The sequence below is a fragment of the Chelonus insularis genome, unplaced genomic scaffold (assembly GCF_013357705.1).
Source record: "Chelonus insularis isolate UGA/USDA-ARS -01 unplaced genomic scaffold, ASM1335770v1 scaffold_277_pilon, whole genome shotgun sequence".
NCBI lineage: Eukaryota > Metazoa > Arthropoda > Insecta > Hymenoptera > Braconidae > Chelonus > Chelonus insularis.
Genome location: NW_023276791.1, coordinates 1318114 through 1343544, shown reverse-complemented (window position 1 = coordinate 1343544; position 25431 = coordinate 1318114). Strand labels below are relative to the sequence as shown.

The 25431-nt window shown below is 30.2% G+C and overlaps 1 protein-coding gene across 1 annotated transcript; it reads left to right on the top strand.

Annotated features, from left to right (window-relative positions):
• The first annotated feature begins 1340 nt into the window (after nt 1-1340).
• LOC118073396 (homeotic protein Sex combs reduced-like) lies at nt 1341-20806 on the top strand. The gene is made up of 2 exons (XM_035093884.1): nt 1341-3160; nt 18335-20806. The coding sequence occupies exons 1-2, from the start codon at nt 2353-2355 to the stop codon at nt 18637-18639; spliced, it is 1113 nt and encodes a 370-aa protein (XP_034949775.1). The 5' UTR covers nt 1341-2352; the 3' UTR covers nt 18640-20806.
• Nucleotides 20807-25431: the final 4625 nt, after the last annotated feature.

The following is a 25431-nucleotide window of genomic DNA, read 5'->3' as shown; positions in this document are numbered from 1 at the left end:
TTCTTTTTTGACTTTTCTTTCTGCATTCTCTTCATCTCACTCCCATTGTAACTATTGCCATATGAAAGGAGAAAGAGACCAAGAGCCTATCAAACTCTCATAAAACTGTCAGCCGCAACCGTCTAGCTGACTTATGTGCGTCTTTTCTCCTCTCTTTCCTTTTCTTCGTTTCTTTACTTTCTCCTCCTCTTTCTATCCCATTCTATACCTCTTTTTAATCTCTTGCTCATATTTCGCGTGTATTATAGTATTGGTTTAATGCTATTGTGAACCTGTTTATCACACCTTTTGCTATAAGGAAGAATCGTTTTATCAATGAACTACTAGTTTAGAAGCCATTTAATAATTCATTGTATTATCAGTTGGTACTCCAACTGTAATTATCATAATTATTTTCAAATTAATGATTCTTTTAAAAATATCTTTTTGACCAAAAATTATCTTGGAAATAAAATTAAATTATTTCATTGATAAAGCACTTAAATATTTACGAATATTTTTTTTTTTATTATTGTTATTATTAGATTTGAAAATAATGTTGTCATTGATTATTGAAAGATTTATGTGGTATCAACTTGAATCAGTCCAACTAAATACAAGCAAATATTGAATAGAGAAATAATCATGTACCTTAAGGATGTTTAACTTGGGTAACAATAGATTTCTTAATTTATAGCCCAAGCAATATTATCCCTTGGTGTTTTCTGAAAGAGCAAAGGTTCATTGAAGTAATAAAGCTACAGGGGCACGCGTTGACTACGTTGTGCCCTAACTTGAAAGAAGAGCGACGGAAGGAATATTCAGTTTAATGTTAAAATCCAAGAAAAAGAAAAGAGCGAGAGAGAGAGAGAGAGAGAGAAAGGCAAAGAAAACGCGTGAGTGGAGAGGGACTGAATGACGAAGAAAGAAAATCTAGGAAAGAGAAACCCCCTCCACTATTAATACCACAAGCTCTTGAATATCTCTCCATTAGTTCCCTGCTTCCCCCGTTCCTTCCATCAGAGTCCAGAGGGACTTTCCTTTCTCTCTCTTTCTCAACTCCCCACTATCCTGTCAGTAAGGCATATCTCTCTTCTTCTAAAATTCTTCATCCCTTTACATACTTATTTTCTCTTTCTCTTTCGACTCTCCTACTCGCAACCCTTGTCGTGACAAGTAACACGATAGATCGGGAAAACAGGGTTAAAGAATCAGCTACGGCGACGGCGTTAGCAAGGTAGAAAGAGATGGAATACTGTTCATAGAGAGAGAAAGAGAAAGACCAATCAAGGTTTGACGAACGACGGGGATTGGTCCGCTCTTCTGACACGCAGCGCGGGCACGTGACAACTACCGCACCGACTACGAGGATCGCGGTTCAGTACGATACCACCTCCCTCCGCGCACGCAACTGCACGAGAGAGGCAGCACATGGGCAGGCTCGTCTCGGCAGCAGTCTCTACACCTCTACTTTCTTACCGTACCCAAAGGCGAGTGGTGCTACACTCTCAGTGAGACCTGCTAGTGTCAGACAAGCTTTATCATTATTTTTTATTTCTTAGTTACTATCTTGTAAAAGTGTTTGATCCAACGAATTTCAACGTAACCCCCGTGGTCATAGTGAATTTTCAATTATTTCATATTTTTTCGGATAATTTACACTGGTTTATTTGTATTTATTACTTGTGGTTATTTTATTTATCATGTGGATGATATTTTGAAGGAGCTGAAGAACTTTGAAAGGAATCGTGTCCTGTTCCTCAATGGGGTACAGCTCGCGTTTACACCTACCAGACAGTAGTCGTAAGAACAACAATAACGTGTCAGGTCTTTGAGTTCCCTGTGGGTAATTGCGCCCAGTAAGGTCGTAAAGAAACGGAAGACAGTTTTATAGCCCTCGACCCACGTGGCGGTCGTAAAGCAACTCGTCTCTCGTGTGGCGGTTGCTTGCCTCTCTATTAGTTGGCGTGACCCTCCCCCTCATTCATTATCGAATCATTACTACTGCTTTAAGTCAACCGTTCATCTATAATATTTTGCGATTTTTATTATTTTCATCTTGAGAAGAGGAACTGTGGAAAAATAAAAAAAAGGTGCTAACTTGGCGTGGTGATGATACACGAGTGACATGCTGTTATCTACACGTGATTCTAAATAATCGCTAATTGCGAAGTCATTATTGTTGGTGTAATTATAAAAATGGTTAGATCCAAGATTTAGAGAAATCATTCTACTTGATATCAGGGATTATACAAGTGCAGATGACGTGAAAATTGAAGTGAATTTAAGAAACTTTCGTGTGATAACGCGCGTCACCGTTGTCTTCGTATTTAAGCGAAGAACGTAAAGCGGTCGACTTGTTTGGCTCTAACAATGAGCTCCTATCAGTTCGTGAATTCTTTAGCATCATGCTACGGAAGCCAACAAACTCAACAACAACCGCCACGGCCGACACCAAATTCTCCAAGTGATACACTTCAAGCTGCTTCTCCCGCCGGTAATGATTATTACAACCCCAATGCAGCAACAACCGGTTATCCAACTCCATGCTATTCACCTCAGCAGCACTATCCTCAACATCCTTATGCAACACCAGCAGGAGGATTACAACATGCACCACCATCGGGGATGATTGACTATACTCAGCTTCAACCTCAACCAAGGTTAAATGCAGCATCAGCCTCACAGCATCACAGTTTGCATGCTCCGCAGTCACAACACCATCCACAGCATCATCCTCAACAACAGATTCACCCAGACCCCACAGCACCGCTTCTGCAAAGTGCAGCAACATCGACACCATCAACATCAAGCTGCAAATATGCCGATTCAACATCCTCGACTAGTGTAGCTTCTCCACAGGATTTGACTACATCGACATCGCGAAATAGTCCAACACCATTAGCTGGAACTAGTAAATCTGGAACCAGTTTAACATCACCACCTGGTAGCTCCTCCAGGCCGTCAGTTGCAGCATCAGCATCATCACCGCCCAGTGGTAGTTCTAGAGGAATCGCCGAAGGCAGTGCTACTCTCACGACAGCATCTTCAGCATCATCTCCAGCTTCTTCAACGTCCAGCACTTCTAGTACGGGCAATAACTCATCCAATAAAGCCAATTCCAGTTCTGGCAATCCTCCCCAGATTTATCCATGGATGAAGAGGGTTCACATCGGACAAAGTGAGTAGAATATTTTTTATTTCATTAAGCTACAAATTTAGACAATAGCTAATATACTCAGTGAAGCAATAATGGAATAAAAAGAAGATATACTCTCTCACATGTGAGAATTAAAAAGAATCGCGACTGAATATATGTATGAGAATAGTGTTAATGCTTGATAGAAGAGACGAGGCTATCATCACTTCTTTAGTTGATGTGAACGGAAGGTCAGAGATCTCGCGTGAGGTGGTCATTTATGAGTTTTCGTTGAGAGCACGGTTTATTCATCAGTCAGAATAAAAAGAAGTCTGACAATCCCTTCATACTGTTTAATAATAGCGTTTGTTATGTAGGTTTCTATCTTTAACTTTTTGTGCTAAAATATATATACATCTAGGTTTGATGAAATCAATGATTACAAGCTAAGATTAATAGGTTTTTGCATTATTCTTGTTATAACAATGTAACCAAACTATTGAAATAAGAATCCATTTGTTTCAATTAATTTATTGAAGTCTGGATTCAATTTAGGACATCAAAAAGTTTAAATACAATTGGAACTTGCTGTTAATTACTTTTGGAATTCTTCAGGCTCATTGTCATTTTGAAAAATATTTTCTATCACTTTAATAAATATTTTGAGTTGTAATTATTTCCACTGCATCAAACTTACAACAAAATTACTTATTAATACCAAATCATATCAACAAAATGATATAAAAAATTTAAAACTATTTTTCAATGATTACTTGCATTTTTAAAACAATTTTTATATAATGATGTGAAAAAATACATAATGGTGTTCTTGGATTCTCTAACACCCAATAAAATTAAACCATCATCTCAAAATAATTGCAAATTATTTTTTGCTTTATTGAACAGATAAATTTGTTAAACTCAAACATCTAAATAATTAGAAAAAAATCTCCACTGATTTGTAGAAGTGGTTAGATTAGAAAGAATAATGATACATATGATGTTTTCAACTAGAAAAAAAATATCAAAGTATAACTTCACCTTGTATATAAACTGAGAAATGTGAAGAGACTTATGTTTGTCCAAAAACATCGTTTGATGTTGGAATTTATGGGATGAATACTAATAATAATAATTAATAAAAAAAAGAAAATTATAAATTCTATACTCTAAAGTCCGCTGAGGCCACATTTTTCACTGGATAACCTCGTAAAATTAGGCTTCAACGAGTTGGTTAGGGATAAATCACGAGATCAGCCACTGAAACAAGTTCTCGTTTATCTCGTTGTTTTCTGACATTCTTCTCCTATCCTATATGAAAACTGATGCCCCAAGTAGTAAAAATGCGAAATTTTCATTTTTTACATTATTATCTTTGTGTGATAATAATATTTGACTGAGCAGAATCACAAAGCAGCTAATCGTATTAAAAACCGTACAATTTAAATATTTCAGTTAAAAGCTTACTTCCTACTCAATCTAATAAATTAATATTTTATTATCTCTTTGATTTTTACTTTCCCAACATGCAGCTATAATCATCGGAAGCATTTTAATAACACTAATTAATACCAATTAAAGGCAATTAAAATCATAATTCATCAGGAAATACATAACTGTTATTTTCTACCTAAATATTAGGTGCACTCTGTTATCCTTTGCTTTCACTCACAAGACAATTATATTTTTCTGCAACAAATTTTCAAATTGTTTATTATTATATTCATTTAAAAATGAAAGCCATGAATAAATTAATTATTTAATTAATTTCATACCTGAATATTTTATAAATGACCTCATAACAACCTATAATTTTTTAATAAAAACCTTATTAGTTAAGTATCGTATTATTTACATACTGAGTTACCTAGTATCATACCTAATTATGTTAATAATTTACCTGCCTCACAAGTATTAATATTTGCTAATAATGAGATAATATATTATTAATTCCACCCAAGTATCTATTTTTAAAATCCAGTATTTTTTTTCCTATTTAAACTAATTCTAAAACTTAATTTCCCAGTCAAATGAACTAACTTTTATCATAAAAGAAAACATAATCCTTGATTTTTAAAATAATTTTTTATTCTCAACAATTAAATTATTTTCTTGCTTATTAAATTTTTTTCTATTCCATAACAATAAGATTAATATAATTATATAACTTTTTCATTTACTCGATTAATTTTATCCCATTTTATAAGCTCAGAATAACAATTAACTTTTCATTAAACATGTTGTAACGCTAATTGGTGTTACATTAAACATAACTTTAATTATCATTTCAGAATGTATAATCTAATTAACGATACTTGATGTATATCAACACTCCACATATATGTTTTTCTGCAAAAGGCATCTTAATACCAAATAACGAGGATATAAACTGTGTTGAATAATGCAAAATAATTTATATGAAAGAGATCAGTCAAAAATGATATTTAAATAGCAGCTCGTTAAACTGGAGTAATAGCAGTTTAGTTGAAAATGCGGAGACACACATAAGAGAGATTTACGGATGACTAACTGATAGTTTCCGTGAATTTAATCCACCTGACTCTATGGTTTACTAAGATAAAAAGACAAGAAATACTTCTTGTTTTACTCGATTCGATCCGCACGCGGCCAGCATGTGCATTAGTCTCAGCGTGATTTACTGTGTTGGACCGGTATGATTCAGTCAGCGGGGAATTTGACGAAGAATTAATGGTATTATGATATCGTGTGTAACTCTATGTATGTGCGTTCGGGCCATAAATCAGGTCGCATTGTAAGACGAGGGGAAGAGTGGCGGTTAACTCTTCTGTTCTTCATCATATCGTTCGCATTGAGGACCGTCTTATTCGTCGTTCTAACAGTACTTTGTTGTTCGAAATCTGACTCCTAAATGGTTAATCTGTATAGTGCTTAAACCTACTTTATTTACTATTGTCCGATTGTCCAATTACTTACTCGCTTTTTGTGTAGACTCATTAAATTGTTTTCAAAAAAAGAAAACATTTTTTCGTGTGGGTTCTTAATATCATTCTAGTTTCAATGAAATATTGCATGAGTATAAAAAATTTTTAACAAGCCAGCTCATTCACTATTTTTTAAGAAATATTTATTTGTTCCTGACAAAATTATCAATTCGTTATAGAAATGACTCTTATTCATCAAAAATTAGCTTTAATTATTTTTCACACTCATCCAAAACTATTGTTATAATAATTAAAATTATTAGAGTCAACTCCATTTTATTTAACTTTAAAATAATTTTTTTTGTTTAAATAAATATACTTTTTTCCAAATACTGTAGGTTTTGGCATTCATAAATGACAAATGCACTAAATAAACAAATATAGGGTTGAAACCCACTAGACTGAACCATTTTCAACGGGTTTAGTTCCAGGAGTATTGGAGCAAAGGTGATGTCACATTGTTACAATATAACAATACCAATTAGTTTTGCTACACTTTAGTTTCTTTACCATTATTTCTATTGTCGTACTGATCTTTGCATAAATTCAAACTATTGCATACCTTATATTTGCTCAAGGCCGAGTTTAAATCTCTGGTCATGCTCATCTAACTCGTTGAATTGCACCCTTTCAGGCAAATCTTCAAGGGCACATCACACCTCTGACAAACTTAGCCTTTGAAGACTCGCTTAGAAATGAGTTTGAAAAATTGCGGAATGCACAATATCTTTTAGTCATCTTTTGTCAAATATTGACAGTTGAAAAGTTAACATATTTCGAAGGTCGTACTTCCTTAAACTGATGTAATTTATTATGTGAAATGGTATCGAGATCATTTTTTTTTACTAGCAGGGAGCATCGCTTAGTAGAAGTATTTACAAAGCAGAAATTTTTACTGAGCTGATTTTCTTGGGATGAATGCATTTTCCATGGAAATTATCTTGTACTAAGCAGTCAAAATTAAGCATGAAAATTATAAAATAGATTATCAGTAATTTATTTGCTGATGAAAAATAAATACTTGGTTGTGTTTATCATTTATAATTTTCTGCTTTACATTGATGTTTATTTATCACCAAGTACAATCATTCATTTTTCATGATCTTCATTAAACATTTTTTACATCTTCAAAATGTCAGGAGAATAATTCACATTTGAATTATGAAACATTCTTATTATTCACTTGGATGGTCCCTAAGCTAAAGAATTTAGCAAAGATTTCCAGATGATAAGATTTTTATAAGGGCAAAGCAGAGTATTGAAAGAAGCCTGGGGTTAAGATCCAGATTATTGCGTAAAATAAAGTATGAATCAGAATCTAAATGTTTTTAGGCTAATGTTGAAAGTGAACTTTGATTAATTGCCTTTACTTATGCGAAATGAAAATAATATTACCGGAATATTGACATGATAAACAATATATTTTTCTATTCAATTTTCTCTGGCTTTGAAAATAGATTTATCGATAACGTGTTAATTATCAAAATCATCTATCACGGTTTACTGCATCTTGTGAAAATTGAAGAATGGTTAGCAACAAGTGGGCAGTTAATTTTTCCACGAAATCTCATAAAATAGAAAAAATGATTTTTATTTTATTTGTAAAACCTCTTTAGCAGTTTCTCACGTATCTGTTTCAATGTATTTTAATCACTAAGCCTTTCTATAAATAAAAAATTGGAGTAATATTTTCCAACCTATAAGCCTGAATGCAAAGCATGTCTATACCCTCAGCATTCCAGATGAAACTTCGTGTCAAACTCCGCCATGAAAAATAAATCTATTTATAGAAAACTTACGTCGAACACGGAGAAAAATCTCATGTAATTTTAATCTAGAATAACAAGTTTCCTTGTAAAACTTCTGGCTACATTCTATAATTTGTTATCCATTTCATTATGATTGAATTTGCATTAAAAAATACTTAAATGCCATTTTTTTATTTAAAAAAAAAAAGATAGATTATTTATAAATTGTACTTTCTTGCCATTAAATAAATTATCAAAAGTTTAACATAATTGAAAAAATTAATAAATATTTTATTCAATTTTATATCATCTTTGTTATAAAAATATTTTTTATAACTTTTCTTTGAGAAGAAAAAATGATTAATACATTTATAATGGCGATTTTAATCATTGCAATAATATTTACGATATAAATAAATGTCTACAAGTGCTACTGATATTTAATATAATCCTTTGAAAAATTCTGATTATTTATTTTATCAAGATTTTTTCATCACGAAGAGATAATGTTACTGAGGATATACAGAAGTCATTAACTTTTGCATCATTGTTTATATGTGTGTATAATAGCACACATATAAATTGCTAGCATAAAATATTATTCTTACACAAATTTTCATAATAATATAAATATATGATAATACGATAGTAATCTGCAATTACTTGAAAATGACATTAATCTGACATTTCATACGGTATTTACCATCATCAACTTTCGACAAATATTTATAACTACTTATTTATCATTATAATCATCTATCTAACTATGCATGAAATTATTATAAACAGAGTAGAAGACTTTAAAGCTCCCTTTTCTTAAAAATGAATTATGTTAAAATGATTGGACAAATTATGCTTGACATTCTGTGTTAAATGTCAATACTCTGCATTTGTAAGCAATCAAGGAAAGTAAAATCGGAAAAACGATACGTATTATAATGCAGCAATAAAATTATGTAACACAGTAATGAAGGAAGTGATATGTAAATACATATTGACAATGAAGAATAAAAATGTCAAATGAAATGAGGAAAAATCTGATGTTTATCTTTTGAAAAATGAGGTAAAATTTTTTATAAATTTTATCTCAGCAAAATCAAAAATGATAAATTGATGTGTATGTGATTAATTCATTAGAAAAAGAATTAATTAGATAATAATGTTAAATAAAATACTGCAAATTCTAGTAGCAAATATTGATAGATCCAAACATTGGTCTAGAATTGTTCATGAGTTTTAAATGGAGAGACATAAAAAGCCATTTATGAAAAATGGATTTTAAATAAAACCATCTTCTTCGATGATGACTGAGTAACGTTGCTACTTAAAATGTACATATTGACACAAATTTCCATAAATCATAACACCAATACAATTGAAATATCGACTATTATACGGTGCATTTAGATTATTCAGGAGTAAACACCTGCTATAAGGGTCAACGACTGAATATATAAGAAAGTCGTTCCATACATTATTCTAAAGTAATCGATCTATACATAAAAAATAATAAAAATAAATCCAAAAGTATATATACAGAGCATCGAGAGATTTTCATCATGAACCCATTGTAATTATAGCCTGATCATTCTGCCATAAATAAAAGGTCCAAAGCAAAGGGTTCGGTGGCAAAATAATTATACATTTCGTTGTGAAGATAGCTTCTTAAGCTCGTTTCAGTGAAATACAATCACAAAAGTAACTATCATTTCTTTAAAATTAGATCAGCTTGATTTAAATAAGATGCAAATAACAAAAAGTAAGCTGAGCAATCATCTGTCTTTTGATAAAAACATTTCAATTGTAATTTAAAAGCATTCATTTGTTACTAATAATTTTTTTAAATAGTTTCGGAGCAAGATTTAATGATAAAATAAATTCAAAATACTTTTTGTAGCATAAATAAAATAAATTAATCAAGTTTTCATTACGATACTTCAAGATCCAGATGTGACTTTTAAATAAAAGTGTAGTTGGAGTAATAAATAAAACTTGCCACCCAACAAATAAAAACAAACATCTTATCTGAATATCTTATCGATTAGACCTAAGGCTAATACATCTTATTGATTTTTCTTATTCTAATCGATCCGCTAATTGATACGACACTTTAAAGCAAAATATATTGGAGATGAGAATCTCGGAAGATAAATCGTCTAATAATAGCCAAAAATAAACCGCACATAATGGATGTATAGTGTTGTTTAATAACTTTTTTATCATCATCTAAAAGAAACCATACGATCATAAATTTTGTCGTAGCATTTCGATGTACCATTAAATTGTGGCCAACTATAGAATACAATAAATGGTTCATCATTGATGGTTCAACCTCGCTTACTCATCCAGTTCTACCTGTGCTGCTACCAGGTAGAGATGCTTGTGGATAAAGAGATGTAAATATTATAATTTTGTTATGTCGCGGTATATTGCGATACTGATCTTGTTTCGAAATTGGGAAGCTCTTTTCTGTATAGAACGTCGACATGTACCTCCCCACCATAGTTAAGTGGCCGAGCTCGTAAATTTTCGGAGCTGAGAGAGCGATCCTTTTTGCCTCCTCGGGGAGTTTCTCGACTGAAGGGCGGCTGAGAGAGCACCAAGGATCGAGAATCCCCGTGGCGCATCTCAAGCTCTCTCGTACCGGCACACAGCAACAGGCGGCCTAGTTCGAATCCCTATGAGCACATGTCCTCTACCACCATCGCTGCTAGTAAGTCGACTCTGATGCTCTGCTTTTCACTCAAATATAGACACACACAACTCTTGATAGGAATTTATGCTTCAATAACTGATTTGTAATTTAGCTGAAGCACGTGCAAAGAAATATGACTATTGAATAAATTATCACAGAGATAGAACTCTTCCTGATGAATTAGCATTACGATATATATTCTTATCACCCATTTTTTTCCTGCTTTAGCAATAAATCTAGAATTGTTTCAGTTCAAACCAAAACACTCATTCATCACTGTGTATGTAGTCATGTTGAATAAATTCTTTTTTACGTCATTTTTTTTTAGCGGTAAAAATAGTTCATTGATACTTGAGACGTGAATATGTGCGTGATAATCAGCTTCTGATATCTCATGTCAAGTGTCTAGACATTGTTCGATCTAACAAAGCAAGTAATGCGTGTACATGAGGGAGAATAAGAAAAAAACAAATTAATATTATTTGATCCTTTAGAAGGTACTAGTAAAATCATATCCTGTAGAAGTTATTCTTGTGCTATCTGATATTATACACGCTACTATTAAGACTGTATCATGAGATAGAAGCATAGAAAAACTTGAAGGAAACCTAGAAAAAATTTTATTAACTCCAAGAAATTATCAACTACTTATTATAATACACGAATTTTTTTGTCTTTTGCAATATGGTAGTCAGTAATAATAACAATGCAGTGTTTATAAAATTGTTCAACATGTCCTATTCGTCTCCTTAATCAGCAATTACTTATACTATTTCATTACTCGAATTTTTCCGAAGTTTATTTACATGTTGATATTGAAAAAAACTTTTTGTCATTTCTTTAAAAGAGTAGAACCTCCTTTTAGAGTAACAACTCAATTTTCTTCAAAATCCAATTGTCTGATGTCAGACATAAATGAATGTTTGTTTTATTAATGCTGTTATTTGCTGAGCAATGCAATTTCTCAACTCCCTTACAATTTTCAGAAGTATGTTAAAAAGGATCAATAGCCGTAGATCTACATATTAGAAAGAAAAGCAAAGATACGAATAAAGCGATTACGAAAACAACTTTATTCTGTGGGTGATGCAAAGTACAAAGTATATTCAGTATAGAGGCGGTTCTCTACCACGCACTCCCAACCCGAAGCCATAAATAAATGTTAGCGTAAGGCTTACCATCTTCTCACGGAATAGCTTCTCGCAGACTACTACTACGTATAACCAAGAGACATGCCAGAAACGATTGGAATGGACAGTTCGTTTCCGATTCGAATCATAGTAATTTCATGATTCATAGATCTTGTCACTATTTGAGGAGCCAAGTATAGTTGCATTTTCTTAATGTTCGATTATCATAATGGTTCAGGATATGGTTCATGTACTAAGTGCTTTCAATAACGAGACTATGTACCTCCCAACACTATTACTTTCAATATTGCTAAATATATTCAGCAAAATAATTTATTCGAGTTTAACTACATTTTTCATTTCATCAATTGAATTTGAAAATTTTATTATTAATTAATTTATTAAAATTAATGCTCCAAAAAAATAAAATATTCAACTTTTGAAATAAATTAATTCATCATATCACTTTTATTGCATGAAGAAACTCATAACCGTTTGGCTGTTAAAAAAATCAATACCTTATCGATTTGCAAAGCTGTTTTTACTTTATTTTTTCCACCATTAATTTTTTTGTATCTTCATAACTCTGAATCAGGTTATTACATCACTGTAGTAATAGCTTTTTACTCTTCAAACAAGTGTAATTACTACCAAGAATAATTCAACTGAAAAAATTGAGCTAAAAAAAAAAATAACTAATCAAAAAATAACAACTAACGTAATCATCGGAAGTGTGTGAAATCTTTAAAATACTAAATTAAACCTCTATTAACTAAATTACTCAATCTCTTGGATTATTAATAAATATTTTCCATGAAAATGGTAATATTTCATCTTTCTGCTGATAGTCGTCGTCGTCGTAGCTTATATTCGCGCACATTCATACACGTGGATTATTGATTGCAGTACACAATCAATTGATGGTTTACATAATCTTAGTTAATGACAAATAAATAGTGTTGAGAGGGAGACAATATTATCATATCTTAGCTCATCATCAATAGGAATATCATTATACATTCCGTCGTAATGAAATTATATATGACGTGAGATTGACATTCTAGCGTTTGTCTTGATTCTAAATAAATCGATACATGCGAGACACAGCGAGGGGGCGACTTATAGAGGGAAAAGAGAGTAGAGTCTAGCCGCGTTGTAGCCTATGGGTTTTTGTGTCCAACCTCAAGCACAAATCATCTGAGTAACGTTGCGCATTTGAACACATCGGACTCGCAGCTGACTGCATTGTTCCCTCGTATAGAAGGTAAGTCATTAATTTTCCAGCACTAAGATATCAGTCGTGCGTCTCGTGCTCTTCTCATATATATGAATGGACTACGTGTTCGTGTTCACTTTGTGCGTCAACCACGTCATAAACTCCGGACGAGAATCTTAAACGTTTTCTCAGATAGTTTAACCATTGTCAATTAATAAATGACATATTTAAAGTCCTAATGACCAGTTTGTATCGACTCAAATGTACACTTTATGCAGTAAATTCTTATCTTCAGGTTGACTTTGAATCTTCTTATGTGACTAGTCTACCTGTCTTGAGTATTCGAATAATCGATTGATTTTTTGTTATCAAACTTTGTCATCAGTTTTAATATTTTCTTTTTGAAAAATGATAGTAGGATACCTTCGGTCCAGTTATAGATTTCAAAGTTGTTTATTATTTTATATGAAGTTTCAAAGTCTTCTCGAGTCCTCTTAAAAATAAACTTCATCTCTCGTTGATGATAATAATGATAACATTTCAGAAAGAACTGTTAGAATTTTTGTTTCAATAATTCTTACTATTTCTAAAATTTTATTCAAAAGATATTGTTGAGATTTTTGAAAAATTGTTTGAATTATTTGAAGTAGCAACATTTAATTTTGCTCACTTACTGTGTAAATGAACTAATTACACAGTAATTTAAAATAGATATTTACTTGTACAAATAACAGTTGATGATCATAAATATAACTGTTGTAAAAATAACAGTAGACCTGAACAAAGCATACACAAACCCCTTAAAATTATTTTTTACTTATCCGTACTTGATAATATCTGAGATGTTACCTTGGTCTGCAGCTGTTTAGTTCACCAAGATCGCAAATCAAAAGTCGCGCGTTAATAGACTACAAGCTATCTTCTCTTCTGTTCTTCAGTACTGAGGAATGACGCAAAATGCACTTAGGTAAATTTAAATCGTATGAGGATACAACCATTATTGCCGCATAACATATTGGCTAAAAGCCAGAATGTACCATTTGTGTCGTCTAATCTTGTTATCTCTTTGTTCAAGTTAATCCTTGCAAGGAGAGCAAGAGCTTAAGCCTTATGAAGTACATAGCTATTCTTAAATCAATATCCAGATAGATTAATCTCATTTCAAGATAACACTTTGATATTATTTACGCTGATTACACTGACAATATTTTTACTCCATTTTAATAATTTTTATGTCTTCCACAATTTTTCACTAAAAAATTTTATATGATTTAATTAAATCAGTGGCAACTAAATAATCTTATGAGTGAATTTAAAATTGGAAAAATAGTTTTATTGCTTTCACCTACTTTTGATAAGTGCACATGAACCGTATGCATTAATAAAGGTATGAAAAATAGCATTGCAAGGTATAATTAAAGCTCCTTGAACAGTGAGTAACATAAGAGAAAGAAGTGTTGCATGAAGTATTTTTTTCCGTTACTTCTATATACTTGCTCTGTATCGTATTCTTATACATTGAGTTACAGTCGCGTAGATGTTATACTATGACATCGAAGTAAAAGAGTTTACGGACCACCTAGGAGAAGAGATTTAATCACAGTAACTGACGGTATAACAACCACTAGTAAGTCGGTCAGAAAGTTATTTATGATGTGTTCACGTTAGTAGACATGTCTAAATTTTAGTATTTAAATGTTGAATTTAGCTAATCCAAATTTAAATTTCAATCCTCTATTTTCATTGTTAAATACCTTTCATAAAATAACTAAATCTTCAATTGGATACATTTCTCCAACCAAATGTGTCACCAAAAATAAACAATCAACTATTTTTATTTTTTCCTACACTAAATAAATATTATAACAAGTCTTCAAGTTTTATAAGAAAAATAATTATTTATTTATTAATAAAATAATTATCGACTGAGTCAGTGGTGATATTTTTACTCCAAAAATTTTTCTTTTATTTTTAATCGACTTAAAAAGAATTCGTGATCGATTGTTTGTGTCTAATTAGATTGCAATATGATAAGTAAATATTATGAAAAATGATACAGTGTATTTAGATAGTGGAAAGTATGTAGATTAAATTAATACCCGCCTGCTGAATTTATAGAAGCGTTGAGGTTTATGAAAAAGACCTAAGATTAAGGGTTAAGGGTTCATTTTCTGTAGATATTTTTAACGATTAAACATAGAGATCTCGACACGCCCCAAACGCTCTGTCTTTCAAGTACAGTCACTCTCAACAACCTTTATCGCGTTTCATGAACTTGTGCTTTGTATAAGTAACACTACACTGACATATGACATGTGCAATAAAAATATTTATTCACCGTATTAAATTTTTTTAAAAAAGGTAATCGATCATCCAGAGAATTCTGTTATTTTTATCATTTTCTTCATTAATCTAACATTATATTTTCCCATTAAATGATTCATTATTATTCCTATTATCAATTTTAAAAAATTTGTTTAAAAAATTCCAGAACAAATTAAGATATAAAAAGTTGGATTTTTTCATTTTAAAATAAAAAAAAAAATTGAAGAAAAATGAAAATAAATTCTTTTTCGACGAAATTGCACATGTTAAGGATGTGGGAGACAGGAAGAAACGACAGTAGAGGAGAAAAAATGAAAAAGGAAGCTTCAGTGTTAAATGCGTGTCATGTCTACCGTCTTAATGTGACATCTAGTTTTCCGACAATTTGGTGTTTAAAATTCCTTTTACGGCAGTTCAAAGAAATAGAGCAACTTCTCTATGAGTATCTACTCACTGAGATATCTTGAAAGCACTTGGGCTAAAATACCTACTGTTTCTTTTCTTCATTTCTCATTTAATCATCATATTTCAACCAATTTTATTTACTTCTCCATTTACTAATTTTTCTCGTCCATATACTCATCAAATTCTACTCTTTTTATTTAAAATAATTTTATCATTCAAAACTATTATTTAACATTATTTATTTATCTCAATAAATCATTACACTCAAACTAAGAAAGGTAGTGGAATATTTCTTTGCATAAATTTAAAAAAAAAATAATCAAAAAGAAATTTAATCTATTCATTCATGATTACAAGTTTATTCGATTTACATTATTGCAGCAGTATTTCGTGCGCGGTACCGTTTAAAGCCCCATCAAGAATGCCAGCAAATAAAAGAGAAAAAAATTAAAACGATCGAAAAAAAAAATGTATTCCCTTGGGTAGAAGGAATCTCAAAATTTGTTCCGGAAGAAGAGGTGTACTATAATCGGCGTGTATGGAATGTTGCAGAAAAAATCAAAACCCGTCAGCCGTCGGACGTACTTGTCCCCCAGAATTCAGTCAAGCTATATCGATGTCCGTAAAACACGAGCAACAATTAATCACAATGAAGATCGGGGATAACCTTGCACACCAGTTCACCATCAATATAATCCTCGATGTATCTACACTTGGAACAGTGCATAATCTTCATCCACGAGAAGACATCGAACTTTCATTCTTATTCCCTCTCCAAAAAACCTTTCTCCTCATGTGTCTTTCTTTTTCGTCAACAGTCTCGCTGTCTGTCAACTATGTCTTGGGTTCATTCCCGGCCCGTTGACGTTCCGATTGAAATCAAATAGCTTAACAAAAAAATTCATCAACCTCGTTGTCGTTCTTATTCTTGATGATTCCTCATCTATCTTCACGTGGTATCATATGTGAGAAATTTTCGTGTAAAAGCTTTTAAATAAATTATACAAGCCTTTAATAATATCAATATTCAAATCTCGAAAATTCTCATCAATTTATTATAAACAATTCAACGCTAATAAAACTTTTTAAGTGTTTGCTTAAAAAAGAATTAACTAACTCTAAGTAGTCATCCAATCCAATAAAATAAATTAGATCATCAAAAAGATTGCACAAAAAGATTTAAAATATTTTTTTAACAAGCTGATGTTATTGATTCAATTTTACATGATGTGAACCACATAATGTTGAGACTACAGCAATTTTTTTCCATGGAATATTATATTATGCTTTGCTGTGCAATATGAGTGGCGTGTTAGATGGTCAGGAAAGTGATAACGTAGACATTAAAACTTTTCTACTTTTTAGGAAAATATTCAGTGGTCATTTTATCTAACGGGACTTTTTATGGTGTGTAAACGTCTAGTGGTCAGCTTCCGTAATTTTTCTCATTCTTTCAACGAATGTTTGCTTACATGCTTGGTGTATATATGTGAAGGTGCATGTTAACAGACTAGACTCCCTGGAAGCTGTAGTATATTAATAGCGTATTCATTATTGCTCTAGGTGAGCCGTCACTTTAATATCCGCGTACATAAGAGTATACTTTCAACACAGTTGAAGAACACACTTCTTCTTTCTCAACACCAATTTCACTCGTTAAATATCTAAGGTTAAATGTCTTCTGAATAAATAATTGATGAAAAAGAATTTTTTTCCAACTTGAAATTAACTTCAAACGAATCAAAGAAATATAAATAATCTCAGTTTCTTGTTTTTGTCTTATTGATGTAAAATTAATTTCATTCATCAATGAAACCGCATTTAAATACATCACTTGGATTGTGTAGGAAGAATAATGATACTTAGGACACATTTGTGATATCCTCTGAAATTTTAAAAATAATTATAATAATATGTCAACGTGAGAAAGAATAAATTATGAGGATGAAAATTTAACACTAGTAGGTGTGCAGTACGACACGTTAATAATAACATTGCAAAGTTATTTATGATTGAGATGTGTCATATATACGAATAAGTAAAAACTAACAGCTACCTCATCTTGAGAGTTTAAGATCCTATGAACTGGGTATTAACTATACGCCTGGTTGAAATAATTAATGAGGTTGTCACCTTATTTCTACATCTGTTTCAATTGCAAGTAGATTAAATATTAATAAAATTTATATTTTTAACTCCAAGTATTTGTCATCAGTTTTTGGAAGAAAAATTATCCTTTCATGCTATTAAAATCTAATAATTTAAATTAAAATGATGATTATTTGATCCAAAAAGTTATGTCAAAACTAAAAGATCTCTTCTTATCTTGAGGATTTATTTCTTTAATACTTTATAAAAAATAATGAACAGTTGAATTGTGGCCTAATAATTTTTTCCATGATCATATAACTGTAACGTCAATCTTACCCCTTATCTTAAGCCTACTCTAAAAGTTGATCAACATAAACTCATTAATTACACCCCAACATATTCGGATATATCAACTCGGTCGCTAATAAATGTAAATAAAGTGAAAAAAAAAAATGAACATCACAGATTGATTACTGTACTAATTTACACAAACCTGCAGTAATCTAATGTCCACATATTGGCATACATTAAGCTAATGAGCAGAAAGTTTTTGTAGACAAGATTTACCCATACACAATATATACTCCAATCTCTGATTAAGTAATAAATTAAATTTGATAAATGCCTGTTGTTTTTATTACAGGTACTGTGAATGCCAATGGTGAAACGAAACGGCAAAGAACATCGTACACGAGGTATCAAACTTTAGAATTGGAGAAAGAGTTTCATTTTAACCGCTACCTGACAAGACGGCGGCGCATTGAGATAGCACACGCACTGTGTCTTACAGAGCGTCAAATCAAAATATGGTTTCAAAATCGACGAATGAAGTGGAAAAAGGAGCACAAGATGGCGAGTATGAACATCGTACCGTATCACATGTCGCCATACGGTCATCCCTACCAGTTTGCACCGCACCCAAGCCAGTTCGCCCATTTGGCCACATAGGACGAGTTCTCGCCTGCCGAGCTCGGAGCACATTCTGTCCGGTTTCCCGGTATGTACGGTGAACAGAATTTCTAGGCTTCCTGTGCAAATGTCCCGTCAACTTATTTACAAGACAAACTGCAGCATCGAATGACAACCGCATTTTACTCACTTCACCAACATCCTAGCAGAGCATTCGAATGATTTGTCGTTCGATCTCTCCATTATTGCATCAAGCAAGTATCGTCATCAAAGCCAATTAGATCGATTGCTTTTGTAAAATTCATTTATTTATTCGAATCTTGTAGCCATCGATCTCTTTATGTAATGTATTACTTACATCGTTGATCAATCACTACATACTCAAGTGAAGAGACACTTACGTCATTCGATTGCTGGGGATACTCTAGTCAAATGACTATTTAAAGTTGAACGGAAGCCAAATAGACACAATTCTGCTCAAAAGTATTTACCGTATACCTAAAAATAATTGAGACTGGACTAAGACTCCGAGAAGACTCTCACCTAAATGCAATAACAATTAAGATAAACAAAGATTATTCGTTTTAATATGACATTGCAGAGAGTCTTACTCAGTGGGCGAGATGAAATAAAAAGTTCATTAGTGTGTAAGATTAAATCTAGAACGTCTGATTAATTAATAACTTAATAGTTATGTCCGACTGTATAAATTATAACATATAGACGCTGTATTTATATTTTCGTGGGTTTATATTTAATATGGCGCTTGCAATTTATTGTTAGTTGAGTTATTTGATACCAATTCTTACATTTTTTGAGCCTGTTTAAAATTTACTCATCTTAATAGACGTATTTTATTGTCAAGATATTTTTCAAGCCCTTAATTTGGATCTCTTCCTATCAATTCCATTTTTATTGTTCATTGAAAAAGTTTTTAATATTAAAATTAAGTAGATTACAAGAAGTAAGTTGAATTTTTGTAAAATATTTCACAAGTTTGATCTTAATCAAACATTTTAAAAATAAATATTAAGATAGAAATTATTTGCCAAATTAAGGGTTAAAGATTGCTGTAAAGTTTATACCGAAAACTGAAACTTCGTCAATTATTCTATTCTTAATTTAATCAATTAAGTCAATCTCAGCTGACGAACAAATAAAATAAAAACTGTACAAAAATAATTTAATTTTTACACATGACTTTTGTTAAATTAATACTCAAAGTACTTATGTTTAGAAATAAATTTAAGCTTTTTGTTGTAATAAATTCATTAAAAAAAAGCATTAAATTTAATTAAACTTCAAAATGAAATTAAAAAAAACTTATTAGTCAATGAATTATGATGGAAGAGGCATCAGTTTGGAATTTTATAGAAGAATTATAGACATATATGAAATTTACAAAAATTCTATGATAAAGCTGTTGAGATACATTAGCTGTGCAGTTCGACAATGCTTTCAAATCTAAAGCATTTGAAGATAAAAATTAATAAACTATAAAATAAATAAACATAGTGTAAAAAAACCTACAAAATTGGATAAATTCAATACATCTACTTATAACGATTAATAAGTAATCCTAATAAATTAAATTACCAGAATAATTATCTGATATATAAATAATAAATTAAACAAAAGGATGAAAATTTAAATGTAAATTAAACGAAAAAAAAAACAAAGCTTATTATAAATCTTAAAGCCGATAATTGTTGGCTAAGTGTATAAATTACCCATGATAAAAGAAAAACAGTCGAGACATAAGTGCGTTCTATTAACTAGATTGCAAACTCGTGTAATTGGATATATTGAATATTCTTGTGATACGAATTTCACAGGAAAATAATCACCTGGTTATAGGGACATTTCATATTTAGTTGTGATTGTATTAAAAAAGGAGAAAATAATTGTTACGATAAAACAAATTCGGAAGTATACAGGGATCTATATGAGTATACATAGTAAAAAGCGACGAGATGAGCGATTTAAATAAATAAAAATTAATATTGTACATAATTATATTAAATATTGACTATACTGGCGTGATATACTGGGAATAATGAAAAGGCTGAATGTTAAGTCGAAAAATTTACTTTTTAACGAATTTGTGTTCTCAGCTTTCATTTTAATTGAATTTTACAAATAAGCCTCCTACACTTCTATTACTTATGTATTTAATAAACTGAATATTAAACGATATTATTAAAAATAATATTATTACATTATTATTATTATTAAAAAAAAAAGTATAATAATTATTGTCATTATGATTCTATTGAGAATGTGAGTGAGTCTGTTGTCAATTGACTTGGTTCAGTGTTAATATTGTATTTTATTTGTTTCGTTATTATTTTTTTGTTATTTACACGCCGCGTGTCGTCAATTACACGTTCAAACCTACGCGAACAGCTACTATATTTCGTTATGTCATTATTTAAACTGAGAGCTGCATAAGTGAAAGATGATTTTAATGTTTGTTTATGTATGTATTATGTGAAACCAGTGATAAAGAAATTTATTTGTGACTGTCTTAATCAAATTAAAGAAAGAAAAAATTATTATCATTGTTCATTTTATGTTTAAATATTTTTATTGAAAATATTTTTAGAATATTTCCATAGGAATAAATCTATTTATTTGAACAAATTTTGCAGCTTAATGAAATAAGTTATAATAAAAGAATTATATATATAAATAATCTTGGTTTGTCATAATTTAAGACAAAGATTTTTAAAAATGAAGCTCAAGTATTACGTTCGTGTAGCGTTTTGTCTCAAATGTTATTTCATTCCATGTAATATACGTAAAAGTCTAAATGAAAAAAAGTTACTTGCTACAGTTAAATAAATTTAGAGCACGTTCTAACGTGTACAATGGTATAATTATATATAATTGAAATTGTAATTATTAAATAGTATGACGTAAACAAACATATTAGACTCTTTTATAATTTCATTATTTCTCCCTAAACCTAAAATTCTATAGTTATAATATCAATTGGCTAATCAACAGATGCTTTTTAAGCTATTTAAATGAATTTCTAACATAATAAAAAAAAACATTGGATCTTTAAAAATAATACTTAAAAAAATGAAAGGTAAATGATTTAAATTTGATTAGGAATTGTTTCTTAAAGTGGCTTAGACATCATTAATTATCATAAATTGATTCAGACATCATTCGTCACGAAGTGATTGTAATATTATTATAAATCAATTAATCATACTAAATAAAATAAATTAACAAATAGAAAAAAATAAAGAATTGTTTTGGAATAAAAAAAAATTGATGATGGAAAAGTTGAAAAAAGATTAAATTCAATTATTGGATAATTAAATAATAATTATATACTAACACGGCATTCTTAAGGAGATATAATAAATTAATGATGCATTCTTTAATAGAATTAATAGATTAAAAATGGATTTATGTTTTATTCCAATTATTGATGATCTTTGTATGATTGGCAGTGACACATCATCCATCAGTTGTCGATGATATCTTGAATCCTAAACACTTAACTGACCGAAAAATCTATCTCATTTCAATTGTATACATATATATATATATAAAAGAAAGAAAAATAATTATTAAACTTTCTGTTTTGTTTCAATCAGATCAATATTCTTATATGATTTTAATGTATTTCTCAAATATTTTACTAAGTAATATTTTGTAAAAATTTGTTTTAAAAAGAAATTCAAGAGTTCTTATGAGATGAAAATTATTCTTTTGCTTAGTATTTTTAAACTTCCAAAGACTCTGTAACATATTTTAAATTCTTAGTTGGCTTTTTAACGATTTTTTAAACGTCCACCATACAAGCTACTGATCATTAATGGCTAAAGCATCTAAACTAATTGAAAGTAGCGCCCCATTACGTCATAGAGCTGTCAAATACATTTTATCTACCTACAAAATAAGTTAAAACTCGTGTTTTGTTTTCCTTCTTTGTCTATCTCACAAGTCAATCCGTTAATTTCCACTTAAATGCAGCTTTTAAGTTGAGAAAAATCATTTGACAGCTCGAACATTGTAACCTCATCACCTGAGAATAAAAAAGTTTTTTTCTTCAAAATATCACGAATCATTAATCATCATACTAACTCATTTATTCTGTCTATTGTAGATAAAAAAAAAAAAATAATTCAATATTTAAAAAATCGATTATTTATATTGACCTCACATAAATATCCATCGAAGATAGGTTAATTGTACTTTGGATCTACATGTAAATTCTCAAACTAATGTGATCGAACAAATTAAGCAAATGGACGAAGTGAATAATAAATTAAGTAATAATGCTAAAAAGCAGCAATAAGTCTAACTGGAATTAAATAAACAACTTTATCGATTGAGTTTCAGAAACATGTCGGTAGTTCAGTTGCAAAATAGTTTACTGTCCATTCACACAGGATCTTTGAATTAATTCTACTCTAATCAATAATTTTAAGTCGTTAAAAATAAAATGGATAAGTTTTTCCACAAACGTGATTTGAAAAATACAAAACTCATAAATCAATCTTCTTTTTATATTAAAATATTTCTTTGTATTTATTTATGTATATTTAAAATATGGGGATTATTTCCATGGAATATTTCACTTTTTTCTATTTTTCATAAAACAAAATTAAAAGATCATGTCATTTCTCCATTATACCAATCACATTTTGGTTCTTTGTACAATGTGATATTAATATTTTTAATTACAATCTTACATGCAAATGATATTGCTCTTGTATATGAGTCGAGTGATAATACAAGAACAACTAAAGCAGTTCGGTCAAATATCATAATTTTTGGATATATTACATCTATAATTATTTTAATAATTTTTACTGTGCGACAAAAAGCTGCTCTTCAAATAGTTAATCATCTAGTAAAAGTTGATAAAGTTTTAAATAAATGTAGGGGTTATATTTTGAAAGAAAATTTTTGGTTTTATATTTTTCTTTTGATTAATTTTTTGATGGCTATGACTGTACCATACGTTCAATTGACGTATAAACCTCCAATTGTGTTTATAGTATGGACCACACCAGCAACTCTTAGTAATTGGCTTCTACTGCAGTATAGCTTAATTATACATTCAATGACGAAACGATTTGAATCTATAAATAATTATATTCTTAAATTATGTGAGACATCAACAGATTTAAGGTTTCTGTCAATTTTCGTTGTGAAATTACCACTTCCAAAATCAATCACACCAGAAATTACAAATATTAAATATGCTTACATGGAACTTTATTCTATTTGTCACAATATTGCTGCCTTTTATACATTTCCAACACTAGTCGCAATAATATACATAAGTTCGTTAAATTTATATTATTCTTATTTTTTATTGGTGGTGTTTTTTCAACAATGGTCAATTCTTACAAAAGAAGTAGTAGTTGATATTTTATGGATCGTCTTGACTTGTTATGATTTGGTTATTCTAGCTACACAAGTAAATATTTTTACACATGAGGTAATTTACAAATCCATTAATTATTTTTATAATTAATATTAAAATAATGGAATCGATCGAAAGAAATTTTAATTTACATTGATAGTTCAAGAAAACAGCAGATAACATTCATTGGATATTAAATATGTGTTCCATTGCTGAAGATACAGAAGAAAAAGTATGTGAAAAAATTTTTTTTTTCTCTTTCTATTTAATTATTTATTGTATTAAAGTTAATAGAGTTTTCTGGAAATCTTTTGAACAAGAATATACCCTTCAAAGTATATGAGATGATGTCGTTGGATGGTTCCTTATTATATATTGTAAGTATAAAATTCAAAAAATCTAATTAAACATGATCACTATTTAAAACAATTTCTTTTGATTGCAGATCATCAGCACGGCTGTTTCTTATCTAATTATCATAATACAATTTCGTTTCAATAACGATAAGCTCAAGTGAAAAACGCTTAAGAAAAAAAACAGGCACTTAGATTGATTCCAAAACTGTTAGATAAAACTACATTTAATCAAACAAATTAAGAAAATGGACGAAGAGAATAATTCCTTTAGTTATAATGCAAAATAGCCATAATGCGCATAAGCCTAACTGTGGATACATTGATAACTATATTGATTGAGTTTATGCTGATAGTTCAGTTTATAAAATAGTTCACTATTCAGTCACATAACACTTAGTTATCAGTTTTTTTCATTTTTTCCTTGAATTTTATTCTCATGCTTTCGTCCAAATTGTCTATCAGTGCTAGAGTGTTATTGTATATTTACTCATTTCTTTTCAAAGTATGTGGATTATTTCCATGGAAAATTACTTTATTTTTTATTACACAAACTAAAGTCACTGACCAAGATAATAAATCAGTTCGACAATTCTGTTATAAACATTTTTACAATATTTTTTTGATCGTATCCTACATGGGAATACATATAAGTTTTTTTACGAAAATACATGAGTCAACTGATGTGGAAGGAACAACTACAGTGGTTCGAAAATGTTTGGTATCTTTTGGACTTATTACAATATTAATCATCTTGATACACTTTATTGTAAAACGAAAAATTATTTCTAAAGTTGTCAATCAACTCGCGGAAATTGACAAAATTTTAAATATATGTAATGGCTATGCCTTGATAAATAATTCCGGGACTCTTTATTTATTTCTCATAACTTTCTTGATTTTTTTTGGTACATTATGGCTTCGAATGCCCGGTCATAATCATTTGATAATTTTATTTTCATGGTCTATGCCAGGAGGTTTATGTAGTTGGGTAATAATACAATACAGTTTAATATTACATATAATAATTGATAGAATCAAATCTATAAATGAGTGTTTATTTAAATTAAATAGATTATCAAT

What these genes read in the sequence shown, in the direction of transcription:
- LOC118073396 (XM_035093884.1), top strand. Translation starts at nt 2,353, where the DNA reads ATGAGCTCCTATCAGTTCGTGAATTCTTTAGCATCATGCTACGGAAGC. An exon ending in GAGGGTTCACATCGGACAAA is followed by an intron (nt 3,161 to 18,334) that starts GTGAGTAGAATA and finishes TTTTTATTACAG; the next exon opens with GTACTGTGAATGCCAATGGT.